The sequence below is a fragment of the Cervus elaphus genome, chromosome 17 (genome assembly GCF_910594005.1).
Source record: "Cervus elaphus chromosome 17, mCerEla1.1, whole genome shotgun sequence".
Lineage (NCBI taxonomy): Eukaryota > Metazoa > Chordata > Mammalia > Artiodactyla > Cervidae > Cervus > Cervus elaphus.
In genome coordinates, this window is record NC_057831.1 from 54,827,025 (window position 1) to 54,848,442 (window position 21,418).

General features: G+C 35.1%; 1 protein-coding gene across 1 annotated transcript in view; it reads left to right on the forward strand.

The window, feature by feature from the left end:
* The first annotated feature begins 274 nt into the window (after nt 1–274).
* The window catches only part of DTHD1 (death domain containing 1), a 76,961-nt gene continuing 55,817 nt past the window's right edge, over nt 275–21,418 (forward strand). The window contains exons 1-5 of the mRNA XM_043871241.1: nt 275–545; nt 2,511–3,123; nt 6,609–6,939; nt 10,843–11,022; nt 12,088–12,332. Coding sequence (XP_043727176.1) covers nt 275–545; nt 2,511–3,123; nt 6,609–6,939; nt 10,843–11,022; nt 12,088–12,332 — 1,640 coding nt within the window. The remainder of the gene's footprint in view (nt 546–2,510; nt 3,124–6,608; nt 6,940–10,842; nt 11,023–12,087; nt 12,333–21,418) is intronic.

A 21,418-nucleotide genomic window follows, 5' to 3' on the forward strand; every position in this document is an offset into this window, starting at 1 on the left:
GATTGTGTGAGCTAACTCTGTCCCCGTCCGTGGCTTACCATTCTGTACACAAAGGCATCCAGGGTGTTGGAATGCCCCTCCTTTGGTCACCTAGTAACTTTTCACTGGTCAACAGAAGCTGAATAAACTATTATGTTGCAGGAAAGTGCTTGGCGAGCTGACTTGGATCATCTCCTGGATTTTAGAAGAGAAAAAAGAGAATCCACAGCCAAGATTAAATTTGCTAAACCTTTAGGCTTTGCTGTCAGGAAACATTCCACTCTTGGAGTGTAGGATGGATACGGAAGACATGGGCTCAGGTAAACTAGGCCATATATTGAGGCAGATTTGGAGACAAAACCTGATGCTGACGCAGGTGCTTCTGGGTGAAGACCACGGTGAAGGGGCTGGTGGGGCCACGTGGATCGCCACAGTGGTCTTTTTGGGTCAGGAGCTCAGCGGGGCCCTTCACCAACTCTTGGAGCACATTGCAGGGACTCTGCGCTCCACCTGCCAGCAGCTGTATGCGCTGCTTGACAAAGAGAATCACTGTACCTGGAGACAAGGCAAGTATTTATTTATCCTTTCTCTAAAAAATATTTATTAGCCACCCTGAGAGGGCTGATGAGCACATAGAGGCTAGGTTAAGGTCTCGGTCCATAAGGGATGAACGGTTTGATGTGGGAAGTAACACAACTGCACAGTAACACAAAGGACGGTGAGGACAGTCCCATTACAGCCCTACAAATGAAGTGCCTTAGGTCTTCAGAAACAGGTGAGATTACGTTTTTTTCAGGTGGAGAATTTTGCTGAGACAAATGCAGCATCTCACCTGAGGGTGAAGGAATGGATTGGATTTATGCAGCCAGAACTTGGGCACCTTGAAAGAGCATTCCAGGCAGAGGTGTTACCAGCAGGATCCAACACTTAGATGCAGGAAAATATAGGCTTAGTTTGAGGCAGGTTGATCAGTTTTTCCATATTGAAATATGATATTCTATTTTTAGACTTATTTGAACTTGAACTTGCTAATCGCAAAAATATGGGGAAGTCCAGGGTAGGGTGGAATATGAAATTATACCCCCAAGACACACATAAAGAGGGGTGCAGTTTCTTGGGAATAAGCCCAGTTATGGATGCTAAGTACAGCATGGCAGGAAGAATGTGGTATCCAATGCCTATTATCTCAGACAACAGTTACTCTACATAAGAAGATGGGCATCCTGAAATCCAACTCTAAATAACACAGTGTCAAGGCAAGTGGGAAGGTCTCATCAATTGGGAATCCAGGGCAGATAATGTTAAAAATTCAGTCTAGAGAGCAGATTGTGGACATTGAGGGAAATCTGTCCAAAGGCAGCGTGACCCAGAGACCCTCAGCTGGAACTCAGAGCTAGGAATCAAATCTCTAGAGAGAACTGAATGTGATTCTAAGCAACATATGACGACATGATTATTCATGGAAAATGATAAGTTCAGTTCCTAGAAGAGGAGTTCAAAAGAAAGACTGGTTCTCAGATACAAGACAAAAAGAAAAAAAAAGAAGTCAGAACTACAGCCCCGCGATAAGGCTAGACTAGTTAAAGATGATTTAGTGATGACTTTGACAACACTGAGCTATATGGCACTTTAAATTATATATTCCTGAGTTCAGAGTTGAATTTTAAAGATTGGAGAGTTGCTAAGCCTATAAGAAGCTATCAGGTGACCCCAGCTGTGAGGAGAGGAGGAATGAATGAATAGAAAAATAATAAGAAATAGGGATGGAGTGAGAGACCATGTTAGATCAGTTCACAGTGAGGGTTTACACCAGAGCAAAGAAGTTTGACTTGGTTTATTAGTTTTTGAGTAGCCAGGTTCCAACCAGAGAATTGGTGTCATTAGAGCTATTCTTTGAAAGGCTTATTTGAAAATTGTCAGTGATCACAAGCCCAGCAGGACGAATAGTGTGAACCTAATTAAATCATAATACCAAACAAAGTACTCAACAAAATATAGCATCTGCATCAGCAGAAATAATGTAGATATGGCATGCCTGCTACCCAAGTCTCATTTGAAGTGTTCCACTAAACTTCAGGCAAATCATTATAGATGGATCATTGACAAACTATATAGTACATTCAAAGAAGAAAAATAATTTTCCCCAAATCATACCAAATGAGGAATGAATGAATGGAGGGAGATGTTGACTTCAATAGGACAGCATGTTATGGGGCGGGGGTCTTGAAAGCTTCAAATATTCAAAGAATTTTCACAAGCAAGAGGAATTGGATTTACTCTTTGCTATTATGTTAAAAAACAATTTGTCCCCAATATCTAGATGTGTTAAAAAAATTACAGTTGTACAAATGATTTCTCCTTCAAGAGGGTTACAGGCTTTAAAGCCTAGTAAGGGTCTTACACCCACAAGGGTCTTTACAGATTTCTAGGATAATTTCCCCATACTTTATTACATGTCAGTGGAGAAACATAATGTGGTTTAGTTTTGTATTTATTCTTTTTATGTGTCTCTGTGTGTATTGTGTGTGTAGAAACCATTACGTTCATAGAGTGCCTCATGAAAATAAATGAATATTTGGGGAGCACTGCTACACTTCTAAAGAAAGAAGAAAAGGAGATGTGTAATTTATGCGGCATGCATGATGAATGTACTCCACTGCAGACAAAGTCCACCATTCAAGATATCAAAGCAACAGACATTGCTGCAAGAGAGGAACAAAATGTCATAGAAACAGCTACTGTTTCTCCCACAAATGCAGAGGAAAGTCATTACACAAACCAGGTCCAGTTGAAAAAAAATAAAATACATAGGAGTTCAGAATTAGTGGAAAAAGAAAACAATACATCATTGAATGGAGATGTAACAGGGCAAGAAGAGTCACAGAACAAAATGTTCCCAGATAATGCAGAAAATAAAGATGATAAACAAATAGAACACATGACTATTGAGAGCATAAATGGCAACAGGGAAGAGTTGCATGACATAATCCAGACAACAGAAAGAGAAATTCAAGAGATCTCAGAAAGCCAAAGAGAAGAGATTACCACATCCTCAATAACATGTGATAGCTCCAATAAATGTGTGAATAGTCTTCCCAGTGACTCAGAGAGTCTAAAGCAAAAGAATAACATAATGGAAAAGGAGTAAGTAAATACAATGTAAGCAGTGCTTGTGTATGCCTACTTATATGTGTTTCTACTTGTATATAAAACAATTTACACATGAGTAAAATTTTATATCTATATTTCATATCTCCAAAAGATATTAGAAATCAATAACTGTTTAAATTACTCCCATAAAAATTTATAAGGCTGCTATTACTAGTATTGTTAGTTTCTTACAGCTTCCAGAAAAAAAAAAAATGCTTCTTTAATGGAAGAAGGACTTGACTGTATAAGAAAGTGGTTAAACTGAACAATTGTCCTGAACACAAGCTTATCATGAGATAACATTAGATTATCATGAGAAAAAAAAACAAAAACCTAGGAGATTGCAGAGTTCAAATATTAGAAGAGAATTTCCTAGCCTCTGATTTATTTTATGTATATTTTCAAATTCTCACATTTATTTTATGTATTAATATAAATATCATGTATCTGTAACCTGTGTCTGTAGAACTCTGGGAGGGCTCATGCATAAGCTTTGGGAGATTCTTAAAATTGAATATATATTTTCACAACTACTTTATATTCTTGGAGATGGTCTAGAGCTCTCACCAGATTCTCAAAGAGCCCATGACTTCAAAAAAATATGTTGAAATTAACTGGTCTATTTTATGAATCATTGCCCCTATACAAGGTAATAATAATCCATATTTCTCTAAATAAAATAAAATATTCACAAGTTATATTTTCCCAGTAAAAATAAGACTCTTAGAAGACAATAGGGAATAAAAATGTCATCGATTTGGAAGATAGATAGACATAAATTTATCTCCTGTTTTATTACATACTAGTTCTGTGACCCTGACCAACTTGTTTCATTTCTTAGACCCATTTTCTTATTTGTAGAAATTATATATACTTCCTGGGATTATTTGATAAGATCAAAGGAGAAAATCATCTAAAGGGCCTAGTACCTTGTTGCTTGGCCGACCTTCACTCTCAGCTAAACATCTCTACGTTGATTTATTTCACCACCACCAACCCTCACTTTCTCAACCACACACACACCATCAAACATCACATCCCATCTGTGCTGTTTCAGACACACAATACCATTTCCAGGACAACACCACAAATGAGTCTATGGTCTCAGGCAAGTCATTTTGCTCACTTTGACTTAGTTATCTTATCTAGAAAAGGAAAGGGTTGAGCTCTGAGGTTCCCTGCATGTTTGAAAGTCCAGTCAATTTCATAGATGTCACAGGAGCACATTCAATGCATGAAAAACCCCCCAGGTTTGAAAGACTTATGCTTCTGAAAAACAACTGTTAAAAGCAGTCATTATGCGGTTCCCATTTCACTTGAGAAAAACATTAACACTTTGTATCCTCACATTCAGAAATGACTCAAAGCATCAGCTAGTGAGTCACTGCTGAACCACTCCCTCTCACACCTCCTTAGGTGTTCCTGGTTAGTGGTTTCCTCTTTGTGGCAATGTAACCAATTTTGCTTGGCTTGCATGTTTCACAAGATGACTACTCATTGCAGCTCCTCAGGCTAGGATGCCATGGTGCCCCAAGAAAGATGAGTGTCATAAACAAAACTTAGTTCGGAATCTGCTGTGATTCCTCCCTGGAGAACATTTTTTAAAAAAAGTCTATCTCTTTCAGGTAGTTGTCCTAGTGTATGCAGACTCAAAGGGAAACAACACTAGAATAAACCAATATGATTATTTTTAGTGGCTGGACTAGATCTGTTTGATTAGATCTGTGGAAATGGAAGCATTAACAGGTCTCCTCACTCTCCTTTGTCTGTCAGGCTTTTGGAAGTAGAGTGTATTGAGTTGGGCTTCTAGGGCTCAGAAGAGAGTCATTTTTGAAGTGATACAAGGCAGGATCATTGCACCTTCCATGAAACAATGTATCTAATTTTCTGAAGTACCATTGTCATCATGATCGGAGATAACTCAAACAGAAGATGACTTGAATAATTTTCTATTCCTTCTAACTGCATGGGTTCAGAATTGTAAATATAAATAAATAACCTTTTCTTCTATTTCAACATATTTTTTTAGATTTCTGTGTTACAGGGCACTTTAAAGTTAAATTTATTAATTGAAAATAGTTAAAACCTGATTATTTTAGAACTGGGTATTTATGCTGTATTTTATAAAGATCCTCTTCTTTTTTAAAAGAAGTCTTTTTTAAAGACTCTCTTATTTCTCTTTGACACTGTTTATGTTTCAGCCATGTCACTGGTAGGAAATGAGAAATAGCGAGAAGAGAAGTACAAGCTGGTAGCTATAATGTAGAGATTTAATATTTATTGAAAACTCATTTTATGTTAATTCATTATTATAAAAAGTTGAAACATTTTATATCATTCAATCTTCACACTATTGTGGATTTGATATTTGTTTCAGTTTATAATGGATAATGAAACCATTGTTTTAGAATGATTTGAGGAAGTCTGATATAACAGAAAGCTTGAGCTTTTGTGTTAAAGATAGATGAATACATTTATTGACTCTACAACTTACTATCTGTGTAATTTTCAGAAAGTTAAAATTTCAAAAACCTCAGTTTCTTTATCTATAAAATGATAGTGACAGTAGGATATGTCTGACCCCATCGCACGGGAATTTAAATGAAATAATGCATAGCACAAAACCTGATCATAGAAAGAGCTAAAATATTATTAATAGCTATTTTAATAATAATTACTGATGTTAAAGATCAAACAGTTAGTAAGTAACTAATATTAAATTTGAATTCAAATCTATAAGATTCTAAAATGCTTGGCAAAGCTGATGGTACAGAAAGCAAGAGTAAAACCAAATGTAAAAATAAGCTTTTGGATTGATTCTTCGAGGACTGTGAATATTCTGTTTCTATTCACCTTGATTAAGTGTACATTCACAGTACTTTTATACTTTCTCAATTTTTCTTAAAAATGTAATAAGCATGATCACTTGATTTATGGCATTTAAACAATTCCAGTACCATATATATATATGGTACTGGAATATATATATATATTTATATATATTTTATATATTTTATATATATATATTTCCTTTCCTCAAAATTTAGAAAACTATCCAGGTATTAATTTTTGATTTATCAAGAAGCTTCAGCAATCTTCAGATTTATATTTGAAGTGAGCAAAACTGAGAGATGAATCGACCACCTAAATAATAACTGTAATAACAACAATAAGAAAGGATAACTGACATGGTACTTACTATGTGCCAGGCACAGCTTCTAAATGACTTTACTGTATAATTGTTCATTCAGTTCTCACAGCCTTCATCTGAGACTGGTGTTATTTTTCACTATTTTACAGTTGAGGAAGTTGAGGCACAGAGAAGTTGTGTATCTTGCCCAAGGTCACAGTGTCAGAAATGCGACAGCTGGATTCACACCACAACAGTGTGGCTCTAGAACTGGTACTCTTAGGCATTTCACTATACAGTCCATAAATCAAATAATTGAAAAAGAATGATGTCCCCTTTTCCCCTGCAGGTATCTTGACGTGCTGAGTGATGATACTGTCCCCCAAGTGTCTTGTTATATTACAGCACCAGCCTATGTTCTACAACATTTACAATGCAGGATAATTAATAGCATGAGCTCTTTAACAGTGAGTGAGAATGAAGAGTTGGTCAGCAATGTCATCACTGTGGAGTGCTCAGACATGGAAAAGAGAATTCCATTTCCAATATGCATTGCGATTCCATTTACTGCACGTTACAGGGGAAACTACAGAGATATCATGGTGAAAGTGTCTGACATAAACCTTCAATCAAGTTATCTAACGCCAAATTCACTGGAAGGAAAGACAGGAAGTTACAAGGTTGGTCAGCCCTTGATTACACCTATATTTGCTCTTTGACTCTTCTTCTCACTAATTACTCAGACTACCAGATCATTGTATAGATACAATTGCTTCATTGGTAAAAATGGAAGGATTGATAAAAGATTTATGCTGGTGAATTCATGTGTTATTTTTGTTTGTTTCATTTTTCTATACATAAAGATCAAACAGCAGAGCTTGTTGGTCAAATTTGGGAGTGAAAAACTTGAGTCTAGGAAGCAGCAAGTGTTATATTTTTGCCTGGAAAGCAAAACCAACATCATTGTTTAATTAGCTTCATATCTTAGACTAGTTTAGACTAACATTTCTAATGGGATGAGCTTCTGCTTAGAATCTCTAGATGACAGTAGCTTTATCTTTTATCATTCATGGGTGGAGAAAATATGTAAAAACTAAAACAATTTGCATGTCTGTGTGTGCTTGTGTGTGTGTATGCACTGAGAAAAATCATGTTTAATATAAATCAAGTTTAGTATATATATGGAAAACAATATATGTGGTAGTTAGGATATGGATTGTGGAGGAAGATTGGCTGGGTTTGAAGTTTAGCTCCTACATCAAACTTTGGTTGCTTGCAATGTCAGCTTGAGTAAATTATGTAACCTTGCTATGACTCAGTTTTTTCATCTAAAAAGTGAATACAATAATAGTGTCTACCTGGTAGGGTAATAAGGATTAAATGAGAAAACACACTCAAGATGACAGAAGGAAGCCCATAAACACATGATAGTAGTTAATAAACTATCACTTTTATGGTAGACTTTATTATAATAACTCTAAAGCCATCTATTCCATTCCAATCCCAAAGAAAGACAATGCCAAAGAATGTTCAAACTACTGCACAACTGCACTCATCTCACATGCTAGCAAAGTAATGCTCAAAATTCTCCAAGCCAGGCTTCAACAGTACGTGAACTGAGAACTTCCAGATGTTCAAGCTGGATTTAGAAAAGGCAGAGGAACCAGAGATCAAATTGCCATTATCCGCTGGATCATCAAAAAAGCAAGAGAATTCCAGAAAAACATCTAGTTCTGCTTCATTGACTACACTAAAACCTTTGACTGTGTGGATCACAACAAACTGGGGAAAATTCTGAAGGTGATAGGAATACCAGATCACCTTCCATGCCTTCTGAGAAATCTGTATGCAGGTCAGGAAGCAACAGTTAGAACTGCACATGGAACAACGGACTGGTTCCAAACTGGGAAAGAGTACATCAAGGCTATATATTGTCACCCTGCTTATTTAACTTATATGCAAAGTACATCATGCAAAATGCCAGGCTGGATGAAGCACAAGCTCGAATCAAGATTGACGGGAGAAATATCAATAACCTCAGATATACAGATGACTCCACCCTTAGGGTAGAAAGCAAAAAGGAACTCAGTGGCCTCTTGATGAAAGTGAAAGAGGAGAGCAAAAAAGCTGGCTTAAAACTCAACTTTCAAAAAACTAGGATCATGGCATCCAGTCCCATCATTTCATGGCATATATATGGGGAAACAAGAGAAACAGTGAGAGACTTTGTTTTCTTGGGCTCCAAAATCACTGTAGCTATGAAACTAAAAGACATTTGCTCCTTGGAAGGAAAGCTATGGCCAACCTAGACAGCATATTAAAAAGCAGAGACATTACTTTGCCAACAAAGGACAGTTAGTCAAAGTTATAGTTTTTTCCAGTAGTCATGTATGGATGTGAGAGTTGGACCATAAAGAAAACTGAGCACAAAAAATTGATGCTTTTGAACTGTGGTGTTGGAAAAGATTCTTGAGAGTTTCTTGGACTGCAAGGAGGTCCAATATAGTCAATCCTAAAGGAAATCAGTCCTGAATATTCATTGGAAGGACTGATGCTGAAGATGAAGCTCCAATACTTTAGCCACCTGATGTGAAGAACTGACTCACTGGAAAAGACCCTGATACTGGGCAAGATTAAAGGCAGGAGGAGAAGGGGATGACAGAGGACTTGGTGATTTGATGGTACTACCGACATGATGAATATGAGTTTGAGCAAGCTCTGGGAGTTGGTGATGGACAAGGAAGCCTGGCACGCTGCAGCTCATGGGGTCACAAAGGGTCCAACATGACTGAGTAACTGAACTGAACTGAACTGCAAGCCATCTGTGGTGACAAAATCATATGTTTTGAAGAAAGAATATATGTACAATTATTAAACTGAGCATAGAGTTGATGGGAACTAAAATTTGAAGTTATTCTCTGGACCACTGGAACTTATTTTTAAATAATTAAAATTATTTACTTTTCAGCTTTATATAAGTTGTCATTATTTGTAGAGGGGGGTAGGGAATAAACATAAAAAAATGCCACACATACAAAGAATTCTTCTTGACTCATCTCTTCCTCTTCCAATTTGGGTCTTTTCTGAGTTATAAATAAGATTATACAGTTGAACATGAAAGCTGTGCTTGTTCTAATTATTTACTCCAATTCATGCAACTAAGACATTTTCTATTTAGTCTAGGAAATCTGTAAGTAGCTTGTGGCTTTTTACCATTGACCTATCTGAGTGACTATCACAATAATAACAAATACTGTTCATAGCACATATGCTTTTCACCAAATAGATACGAAGATGGTTAATAAATAGTGCAAAAGAAAAAAAGAGAACATTTCTACTGAGAAAAATAAAAGCATATACTTTTCTTTTAATAGTTTTCTAATGGTAGTCATCCCTATATTTAGCCTAAGAAAATTTAAACTCTGGATTCCTTCCAAATTTTTATGTGGTTCATACGACATTTGAGAAATCTAATTCTGGAGTCAGATAAACCATCGTCAGAATTCTGCTCATGACACTCCCCTGCTTAAAAATCCTTCCGTTTCCCCTGTATCTGCCAAATATACTTTAACTGCCTGGCAACCATCATGAGTTCCGAGAAAACCTTTTTTCTTACCTCTCACCATTTTCCCTCTGGCCAATTAAGAACATTCATCATGCCGTGAATTTTCCCAGCAACAGATTCATGCAGATATTGTGAAACCTCTTCCTTAGTCAGTTTTCAAATGATAGATTATTTTCCATTGTGATTGTCCCTGAAATGTTTGTGTGTGTGTCTGGATGATTATCCTCTCATGCCTGGGTGGAGCTCTGCTGGTGTTTGGGGAACCATTGAATAGACCAGATTACTTCTAAGACCTCCTCTTCGTTTTAAGCTTTGGTGATTATATGAGTAGATAATTATGTTTTCATTTATGTACACAGTTCCTTCCTGTGTGATAAAAAAGCTTGAAAATGTCCTTGCATATATGCATTCAAAATTTAAATGTCACTATATAAAAAAGAAACACAAGTGTGTCTCTTTGCAATCATCTGCTCCCCCTGCATGGAAGAGAGAACCAGAGAACATGACTTTATCAGGAGGTTATGAATTGTCAGAGGGAGGAATCTGCTGACAGTACAAGTGCTGTAGGATTTGTGTAAACTACCCAAATGATGAAATTTTAGCCCTCGGAATTTCTAACACTGTTAAACTTTCTGGATAGAGGCCAGTGCTTAAAGTCCATTCTGATAAAAGAGGATTGGATTCCAAACATGATTAATACTTGTGGAAACACTAAATGTGGTTGCCCATTATCCATTTACCTTTCAGGGGAATAATTTAAATTTAAAAATATATTTATTTCTCTTTTTTTCTATTGTGTGGCTCAAATTTGAGAAACTCCTCATAACTACTTCTAGTTTATCTCATGAAAGGACCATCCATTTGGGGTTAATGAAGAAATTCTCAACGACAGGAACAGCATATAGCTGTTGTTTTTTCTTTCTCCACAGCTGTAGAATATGTCCAGCATGTACTTCCAGAATAATGCACTACTAATGTGTTTTAATGTCATTGTCTTAATATCCTTTAATCCACACAGGGGACCTGTGCTGAAGTGAAAGTTTATAAGTTGGGGATCTTTTCTGTTGTGTCTTGTTTAAAGAAAGAGTCCTTTACAGTAACAAAGAAAGGTCTTACTCATAAGACAAGCATGGATTCCCGAATATCCTTAAATTACCCTCCAGGAGTTTTCAACTCACCAGTGCTTGTACAAATAAAGGTAAATACTAAAAACTGGTGAGACTTTTTGTGGGTTATCAAACTTTGTCCTAAAAGGGAAGAAGGTACAAATATTTAATATAGCAATAAATGAATTTTCATACTTTTAATCACCTAACTTATGGTGTCATCAGTGAAATAGTGATGATTTAGAGCATATTAAATCTCATTCCCAAATAAATCCTTGACTTATTTTAAAGCCTTTTCTAGCTAATTTTTGTGTTGTTTTGTTGTGTTGTTTATGATATTTGTTGACCAAAAAAATGTAGAATATTTATGATGGAATTAATGTTGGACTTTGGGCGTTCATATAATTCAAGAATTCCACCTGTGAGGATGTTTAAAAAAGAAGCTAATCAATTAAAGCATTTATGATTATGAATATTTGGTTATATTTAATTATAAAACAGTTCTTTTGGAGATGAGAATTTAATTCATACAAACATTATTTACAAGATGTACAACTATGTATCAGTATACATTTTGGAAGACATATTTCCTCAATATTTCCTATCCTTCTAGCCTAACTCTCTCTCATGCTCTCCTAATTTCTCCCAGTTGTTACCATAATGGGTAAGAGAAGAAAAGTCAGGAAGAGAACATACTATTAATAATTGATTCGTAAATATTTTATATAAGCTCTGAAATTTTGAAATCATGCTAGTTATTTTTATTAGTCATTCTTATGTGAGAGGAAACAAATAAATGTAGTCTTGTTTGTCTAGTTTCTGAAGGTCACTTGATCTAACAATAGTTATAATTAGAAATTATGTAAAATGTCTATTTTGTTTTCTGGGTCATTTTGTTGCCTACAATTAAGAGTGATTCTCAGTTATTTATAACATAGAACAAGAAACCTAGATTTTACAAAGACTTTGTTAAAAGAGGACCAATTGCTATGATCATATAAGATAAGATAGTGTTGATTCTAGCCAACAATGCAGAGAAAAATGTATAAAACTACGTTCTAGTAAATTTTTAGAAAACTGACTTAGATATGTGCTGATACCTTACATCTTCTGCTATTAAGATATAGCAATATATATCCTTTTTTTTCTTTGTTTAGGTTCAACCAATTGACCCATCTCTGGTGGCATATTTAAAAACTCAGCAAGATACTTCCTACTCAGTACTATCCACAAGCCCTATGATTCATATTCAGCACCCGTCAACACATCCTTTTCAGAAGCCAGTCACTGTATTCCTACCATGTTCTCCACACCCTGACAAAAAAAATCTTGGGTCTGAAATAGATCATAAAAGAACAGCTAGTACCACAACAAACAGAATCATACCTTTATACCTCAACAGGTAAGTCTGACCCTAACATCTCTAGTTGACTTGATGGTAAACAAATAAACATGATTAAAAGTGTAATCAGACATAGTTAAGTATCAGCATTGAAATATGATGAAATATTTTTAATATAGAAATAAAATATTGTGGATCTAGAAGGGTAATAGGTTTAGCTGTAATGGGTCCAAAAGTATGCTATGAGAAAAGATTGACACAAAAGAGGCAAAATTAATCCTCTCTTTCAAAAAATTTATGATATGGTTAATTACAAAGTGTGATATGATTATTTTAATTTCTATATTTAAGTGTTCCATTAATGTAGGAAAAAAATAACCTGATCTTTTAAAAAATAAATTTGAGTCTGTATTTGCCACATAGGCAGTTTCCTTTCTGTCCTAATTTTTATAATTTAAAAAATTCCCCACAAATGAGACTAATATACATAATGAGTTGCCAGCCAGAAATAAGACAGATATGAAATGTTAGCAATAAATAGTGTACACTAAGTAATAGTAGGGGTTTCCTTGGTGACTCAGTGGTGAAAGAATCCGCCTGCCAATGCCTACCAATGTAGGAGATGCAGGTTTGACCTCTGGGTCAGGAAGATCCCCTGGAGAAGGAAATGGCAACCCACTCTGGTATTCTTGCCTGGAAAATCCCATGGACAGAGTCTGGAGAGCTACAGTTTGTGGGGGCGCAAAAGAGTCAGACACAAGTTAGTGACTAAACACACACACACACACCCATAGTAACCTGATCTTTGTTTCTGTCCTTTCACTTAATACTTTTTTTTTCCTAATAAGAAAGGTAAACAGGAACCTTCACATTCTTTGATTCTGAAGGCAATTTTTTTTTTTTCTTTTTGGAAAAAACATTAGAGGGAGAAACAACTTTAGACAGAAATAATAACAACTATTAACTGAGAAGCTAATTTTTTAAACCTGATTCCTTATGTATATTATCTCATCCAATCTGCACACCACCTCACCTTCATTTTATCACTTGGAAGTCTGAAACTCAATGAGACTAAGAACTTGTATTACAATTATCTGCAGGTTGTACATCTGAGATCAATCTATCACAGGTTGATAATATTTTTTTAAAAATTCTAGCAAGTTCCCCAAGGCAAAACTTGAATATGCCATGAGCTGGCAACTATTTATATACCATTTACACTGTATCAAGTATTATAATTAGTCTTGAGATGATTAAAAAGAAGATGTATGTCTAGGTTATGTGCAAAGCCTATGCCATTTACAAAAGGGACTTGAACATCCACAGAGTTTGGTATCTATGGGAGTCCTGGAATCAGTCTCTTGCACCCAGATGCTGAGGGAAGACTGCCTAAGAAGTGTGCAAGCTTGGTTTGGACTCACATAGTTTATTTCTAATCATGACTCTATATAGCACATGGATCTGCCATGTATTTAGTTTGAGGCTGTAAGATTAGAAATTGAGAGGTGGATTATTTGCTCTTTACCACTGTGTTTCTAATTTAGGAAGCTGACAATAGTAGAACATTGGCCAGGAGACCAAGTTAAACTTTTCTTAGTACTAGGTACGTGAGAACAAACATAGAAATACAGACACGATTCAGTTGTATGTGCTTTTGCTATACAAAATTATATGTATGATATCCTAATTGGCATTGAGTTAATCCATGTTCCTGTATATCATGGTAAAGTAAGATTTAAAACCAAAAATATCCTGGAGCTTCCTATTTAAACATATTAGTCTTAACAGATTAAGACATTCTCTTTCAAATATCCTCGTATTTTATATACATATATTTTATATGTGTATATATATATATTTAAAGATGAGAGCTTAACTCTGAAATTTTATTCTTATTGGTATCCTATTGCTAAAATCTAGTAAATTTTTCAGTTGTCTTTAGGGTAGGTTGCAAAGGGTTAATAAAAATAAATTTGTGTTGACATGTACTTTATATTATAAAACAAAGTAGCTACGTTTGCCAGAAAGATAGTAATAAAACAATTTCCTGTTCCCAATGGTTGATCTTATTCATAGTCTATATACACCAGTGAGAATAAAAATGTATCCCTGCCATACACAAATATCATTTGTGCAAGTGACTAGGTCAATGTTTCTTCTGCCTCTCCCTTGCTGTATTTCCGCATTCCTCAGAAACAACAGGACAGAATGTAGAGAGAAATTGAAGGCAGTGTATTGCACTGTCAAAAATGAAATTGCCAAAATATAGGGATAATAGTAGAGGCAATAAAATCTCTTAAAGATATGCATACTGGGGGTGGCACATTTTCATATACTTCATTGACTTGAAGTACTGGAAATCTAGTCAATACCGATAGGAGAAGGTTACACCTTTGTTCAGAGAAATTATACTCAGCAAAAATGACTAGACACTGAAAATTGGCTTAGAAATTTTGCTCTCTAGATCTATGAAAGATTCAAATGGCAACCAAATTGAACATGGGTGGACAGATGTCCATTCGAAGATAAGAAAATACCCAACTCCTCCATGATGTTGTAAGGGAAAAAAAATAATACCAATAAACACCAAGACTTCAAAGAAGAACAAAAATAACAACAACAAAAAAATATAGAAATAACCATCAGTATGGAGCGGAAAAGAATAAAGAACAACAGGGTGAGATACAAAGATAAGAAACTGAGATGAAAAGTCACCAAGATATGATAAGGACTCATCTAAAGTGATATAACTTAAGAATTTTAAGTACCATTGAGAAAGAGACCAAAACAACCATGAAAGAAGTAATAATCAAAGGCACAGAAATGTAATTTTCTGATGTTGACTAAAACCTTGAGTTAGAAAGTGTTGATTTCAAAATTTATGAAAAAAATAAATCTATACTTTAGACATAACATAAGAAATTGGAATGTATTTTTAAATAAAATGTAATTCCATAAGCATTCATTCAGCAGAAATAGATTAAGTAAAAAGGAATAAAATCAGTCTAGCCCCAGGCTCACTCTGTGTAGCATGAAATATCAAGGATAAATGGACTAAAGCCTTCAGAGATTTGAAGGGAAGATGTGGAATTAGGGTTTTCACCTAACAAGCAAGTTTGTTTGTTTGTTTTTTTTAAATACAAATGCTCACAGAATGTATTACTCACTAGTTCTTAGCAAAATAAATAAATAGATAAGATTAATGAGTTGAAGATAAAATAAAATTTAACCGATCAAGAATAGGACAGTAACTCATTTTCAAAAATCTAGAATTGAATATAAATAATATAAAAGCAAAAGAAAAGTAAAAATTCATATGGCAAAGTGGTAACAGGAAGAAAACAAGAAAACAGCATGGTGAAATTAAAGAGAAAATATATAAATAAAATCATTTATATTAAGTAAACATAAATAGGTTAAACATAATTTATATGAATGTCCACGTTAATCTTAAATATTTTTAATGTTTTACATGTTACATTTGTGGAGATTTCCTTAGATTTATCATTTATTTTACCAATTTTACTGCCAATTGTTTCAGCTGTTCACTTTAATAATTATAATTCTCTTTTCTAAAAGGCAATTGCTATATTTTAAAATCTTAAAAAAATATCTTTTCTGAGGTTCTCTGTTTTTCCATTATGCTTACTATTTCTTCTTTTATTCCTTTAATCATTGTAAACACTTCCATTTTAAGTCTCATTCAGATTATTTTACCTATGAGCATGATATTAACTATGATAGCTATTGACATGGTGTAAACTAGTAAATTCTCTTTCATACTAATTCTACTCTATGAATTTTAGCCTTAGAAGTTTATTTCCAAGTATTGATTATAATTTTTGATCAGATCAGCCATTCCTCTCCCTTCCTTTCCACCCAGAGAAGCTTTTGCCTGCTTCTCTGTTGCTTTCTTGAGTCAGTGTTCAAAGGGGTTTTGGTTGATTTTGTTGTTTCTCATTTCAAGGCCAGTACTGTCCTTCTGGGGATTCCAGGTTTATGGCTGAGTTAGATCTAGCTGACAGCTGGAGGCTGTATGTAATGTGCCTGAGTGCGTGTTAGGCTCCAGACCCCACACACCTGGTGTGTGTGCATGACTAGTGGGACTGGGCAGGCTGACTCATGGAATCAGTCCCTTGTGTTTCCTAGGGAGGAAAACGAATTCTAGCTTTTTGAGATTTTTATTCCCCCAGAGCTAGGGGATTTTCTTTCCAGCTTCAGAGTTTGTCTAACTTGTGTGTTTCTGTGTGTGTGTGTGTGATTTTGTCTGGCGTTCTAAGATTGCCATTTGTCATCAATTCAGAATTACCGGCCAAATTTCTTTTTTCTTCTCCATTTCTTTGCCTTAGTACATGGTCTCTCTGCTTTTTCTACCATGTTTAGCTGAAGAACTTTCATTTGTTCTATAAGTTGAAGCTCAGCTTTCTCCTTATGTCAAGACAGTCTATGATCTCCAGAAGGGATTGACTGCTCCTCTCTTAGGGCTAGTCCTATTCTTTTGTATATCTTAAATCACACCATAGTGTTATTAAATTCTCTTTTCCATTTATAATCGCTCAGCATAATTATAGCATAGTTGGTGCTATGTTGAATTAGGTGAATTAAATAAATTAATGAGTAAATTTGTGGAAAAATAAATCATGCCATTAATTTTCTGGACTTTCTGACAATACTAAATTGATAAATTTGATATGCTCTGCTGCTATTTAGTGCTAGACATGGGAGATGCATTTTCCCTATCCAGAGGAGCATAAAACAATTAAATAAAAACCTATATGAACTATTTATTTAACATTCTTATATCAAAGAGTAAAAGTTAGCTGAACATTTTCTGTGGAAGTAGAAACACAATGAAGCAATCCATGCCTCAGAATATAAAAAAGATAAAATGATTTGATGTCAAAATGTAGTTTGAATATAAAGAATAAAAAGTCTTTGTTGTAGTACATTCCTTCATGTGTGAATGATTTCTGGGCAAAACATGACAGTTATTTAATTATAAGCCAGAAAAGATTTCTTGATAGTAATGAAAGAAGAAATTAACTTACTAAATAGAAGCTTATTCCATATTACACAAGAAATATTTTAGAGAATTAGATGGGAAATTGGGTTTTTTTTGCATGAAAAATGCCATTTCTACAAAATGCTATTGGTTTTAAGATCACCTTATCAAAATATATGTGTCATATACAAGAATATTTGTATAATATACATGTCATAAAAAATAATAAAATGGAGAAACTGGTAAAACTATCACATAACTTAAGAAATTATATATCATCAATACAATTACATCTCCTTACTTGCCTCTTCCCATCCTATCACTTACCTTACCCTAATTACTCTTCATTTTTCACCAAAGTTAACCACTATTTGAAAATTTTGGCTCATTCCTTTGCTTTTAATTTTTTTACTTTCATCAATATATTTTTATTCATCCATATATAATGTCTTGTTTGGCTTTGTCTGTGCATGCCATTTGTAAAAATGCTACCCTTCGGCATATAGTCTTATGGTCTTGCTGTTCCATTTATAATTGTATAAAGTCTGTTCTCATTTCTGTATAATATTCTATTGAATAGCTTCGTATTTCAAGTATCAGTGTTCTTATTGGGGGACATTCGGGTAGTTTCAATTCTTGCTAACACGGATATTACAATTATGATTATTCTTCACTCAAAGTATATTTGTGTAAGCACTTCTTCAGAGTACCCACCAGTCTTATTGCTGGGCATAGCATATGCACATGTACAATTTTACAGGTTTTACAAACTGGTAGAACTAAATTTCACCCTCCCAGTATTGACTTTTATATTTTTTAGCCTTGCATATTGTCAGATTTTGTAATCTGAAAATCTAATAGTTGTAAAATGGACTTTTGTGGCTTTCATCTGAAGTTCTCTGATTAAAATGAAGGTGACATCTTTCATAATGGCTTTTGTTAGATATTTGTGTTTTCTTATATATCAGGTAACTGTATGGTAACTTACATGTTAGGTAACTTATATGTCAGGTAATTTCTTGCTCATTTTTGAACTTTTTACATTTATTTGTAGGATTTTTTTAATGGTCTAAGTGCTAAACCTTTGTCAATTTGTGGCCTGTATTTTTATATTTATGTGACTAATTTATCGTATTTCTTTTATTATCAGTGTTTTTTGTCCCAGTCCTAAAATACTTCTATTTCCTAAATTATAAAAATGTTCTTCTTTATTATCTTATAATTTTAAAAGTTTGGATTTCATGTAAGTCTTCAATCCATCTGAAATTGACTTTTACATACAATGTGAGGTAGGAATTCATATACTGTTTTTATGTGGATAGGCAGCATGATTTATTGAATGGTTATTTCTTTCCCTAACGATCTGTGAAGCTTCCTCTGTCATATAACGGATTTTCTTCTGAACTGTTCCACTGGTCAGTCTTGTTATATAGTTTTGAGCTAAGCTAACAGTCATAACTTTTAAGGCTTTATAACAAGTTGATCCCTGATAGGTAAGCCATATCATATCATTCTTATCCAGACAAATTTTTGTTTGTTTGTTTTCCTTGAAACTTTCCCACTCATATAAAATAGAATCAGTTTGCTAAGGTCCACAAGAACAAACTGTTGGGGTTTTGTTAGTAATTGCCTCTGACATATGGGTCAGCTGGGAGAAAAATGACATCTTTAGTATATTGTGTCCTTAAATCTATTACCTGTAATATATGCTTCAATTTGTGTTGCTTTCCAATGTCTTTCAATGAAGCATTGCCAAAGTCTCCACACATGTACTATATACATTTTATTAGGCTTATTCCTAAATACTATATAGCTTTGGTATGTGGATTGGAAAGTCAAGTGAGTAAGAATTTAATATCACTCAGACTGGCCAACAGTATACAGTAAGTCTCCTACATACAAACATGCAAGTTGTGAACTTTGAAAGATGTGAACGTGTGTCTGTATGTCCAATCATGTAAGTTAGCTCACGTGTCTGGCATACTTCATCATGTGCATGCCTTCTCTACACGTGGCAGTGATGTTGTGTACTTTATTGTTCTATGGAGTACACAGTAGTGCAGTATCTTTATTTCAAGTCCAGGATGTATGGAAAAAAGAGTAAAAGCAGTGGTGATACAGTAGGTACTGCTAAGAAGTGCCAAGAGATAATGATGGAAACAAAAGTGAAAATAATTGAGAGAGTGGAGTGAGGTCAAAAGATGATAGACATCTCTTGTTCTTATAACATGAATTGTTCTGGTGTGATTCTAAAGAAAAAAGACTTGTGAAGATTATAGAGCATGTGAAGTCTGCTGTGCTGATGATGTCGATGATGTTGGCAATAACATTTAAGAAGCATGGAAAAGTGATGGAGGAGATGGAGAAACTGCTCAGTGTGTGGAGGCATGCCTGCTAAGTTGCTTCAGTCATGTCTGACTCTTTGTGACCCTACAGACTGTAGCCCGCCAGGCTCCTCTGTCCTTGGAATTCTCCAGGCAAGAATCCTGGAGTGGGTTGTCGTGCCCTAATCCAGGGGGTCTTCCTGACCCAGGAATCAAACCAGCGTTTCTTACGTCTCCTGCATCAGCAGGTGAGTTCTTTACCACTAGCAGCATCTGGATCAGCATCAATCCCACTTAGTTTAAGTGGGAGTTAAACTGGCTGGGAGTTTCCTGAAATACTTTGGGAATTATTGATGAAAGCAAGTATTTACTTAGGCTTCCCTGGCGGCTCAGATGGTAAAGAATCTGCCCACAATTCAGGAGACCTGGGTTCAATCGCTGAGTTAGGAAGATCCCCTGGAGAAGGAAATGGGAACCTGCTCCAATATTTTTGCCTGGAGAACCCCATGAACAGAGAAGCCTGGTGGGCTACAGTCCATGAAGCCGCCAAGAGTTGGACACCACTGAGCAGCTAATGCTTTCATTTACCTAGGCAGGTTTTTAATGTGGATGAGACAGCAAATGTGCAACAGAGAAAGAACCAAGAGAAACAAAAGGAAGAAGGAGGAACTGAAAAACCAAAGGGATTCATGACAGAGGAAATGGCAAGGAGGTTTTCTTTATTTGAGGAGGTGCTGTTTGTTCTTGAGGGACAGGACCCAGATGTAGAATGGTACATGAAGGTTGCAGCAGCCATTGCAGAATGCAATCCAAAGCTACCCTGTCATCTATGACAAGGAAAAAAGAGCTACTACCCAGACATCACTGGATTTATTTTTTTTTTAAGAGGGTAGATAGAATTGAATCCAGCAAGAAACCAGACCTGTGTCATCAATGCCAGGCGTGAGTGGAATTGCAGCTTGCCCTCCATCTCCTATTGCTGATGATCTTTCAGCTCTAACACCTCCCACCTTTTCTCATTCTTCCAGCCAGTAACTCTTTTTGCTTCTTTACTAGATATCAACCCCTGTGTGCCAGCTATTGTAATCTACTACAGTACTTTTCAAGGTACTGCACGATTAAAAATGATTCCTTTATTTTTTGTGTTTGTTTTTTATATATTATTCATGTGAAAAATATATTAAACCTATTACAGCATAATACTATATAGCTAATTGTGTTAGTTGGGTACCTAGGCTAACTTTGTTGGACTTAGGAACAAAGTGGACTTATAAACTCGCTCTCAGAACAGAACTCATTCATATATAAGGGACTTACTGTATGAAGGAAGATCAACATTGGAGGACTGACCCTTCCTGACTTCAAGGTGAACTATAAAGCTACAGTGATCAAGACAGTGTGGTAGTGACCAGCTAAGAATGGACACAAAGATCAATAGAACAGAATAGAGAACCCAGGAAATACAACCAACTGATCTTTGACGAAGGAAAAAAGGCAATACAATGAAGTCAGTCTCTTCAACACATGGAGTTGGAACAAGTGAACATCTACATGCAAAAAGAATGAATCTAGACACAAATATTATACTCTACAAAATTAATCCAAAATAGTAGCATATAAACATAAATGTGAAACACAAAGGCATACAAAACTCCTAGAAGATAACACAGGTGAAAATCTAAATGATCTAGTGTAAGGCAATGACTTTTTAGATAAAACATCAAAGGTATAGTCCGTGAAAGAAATAATTGATATTGTTGGACCTCATAAAATTAGAAACTTCTACACTGGGCAAAAAATGCCAAGTGAATAAGAAGATG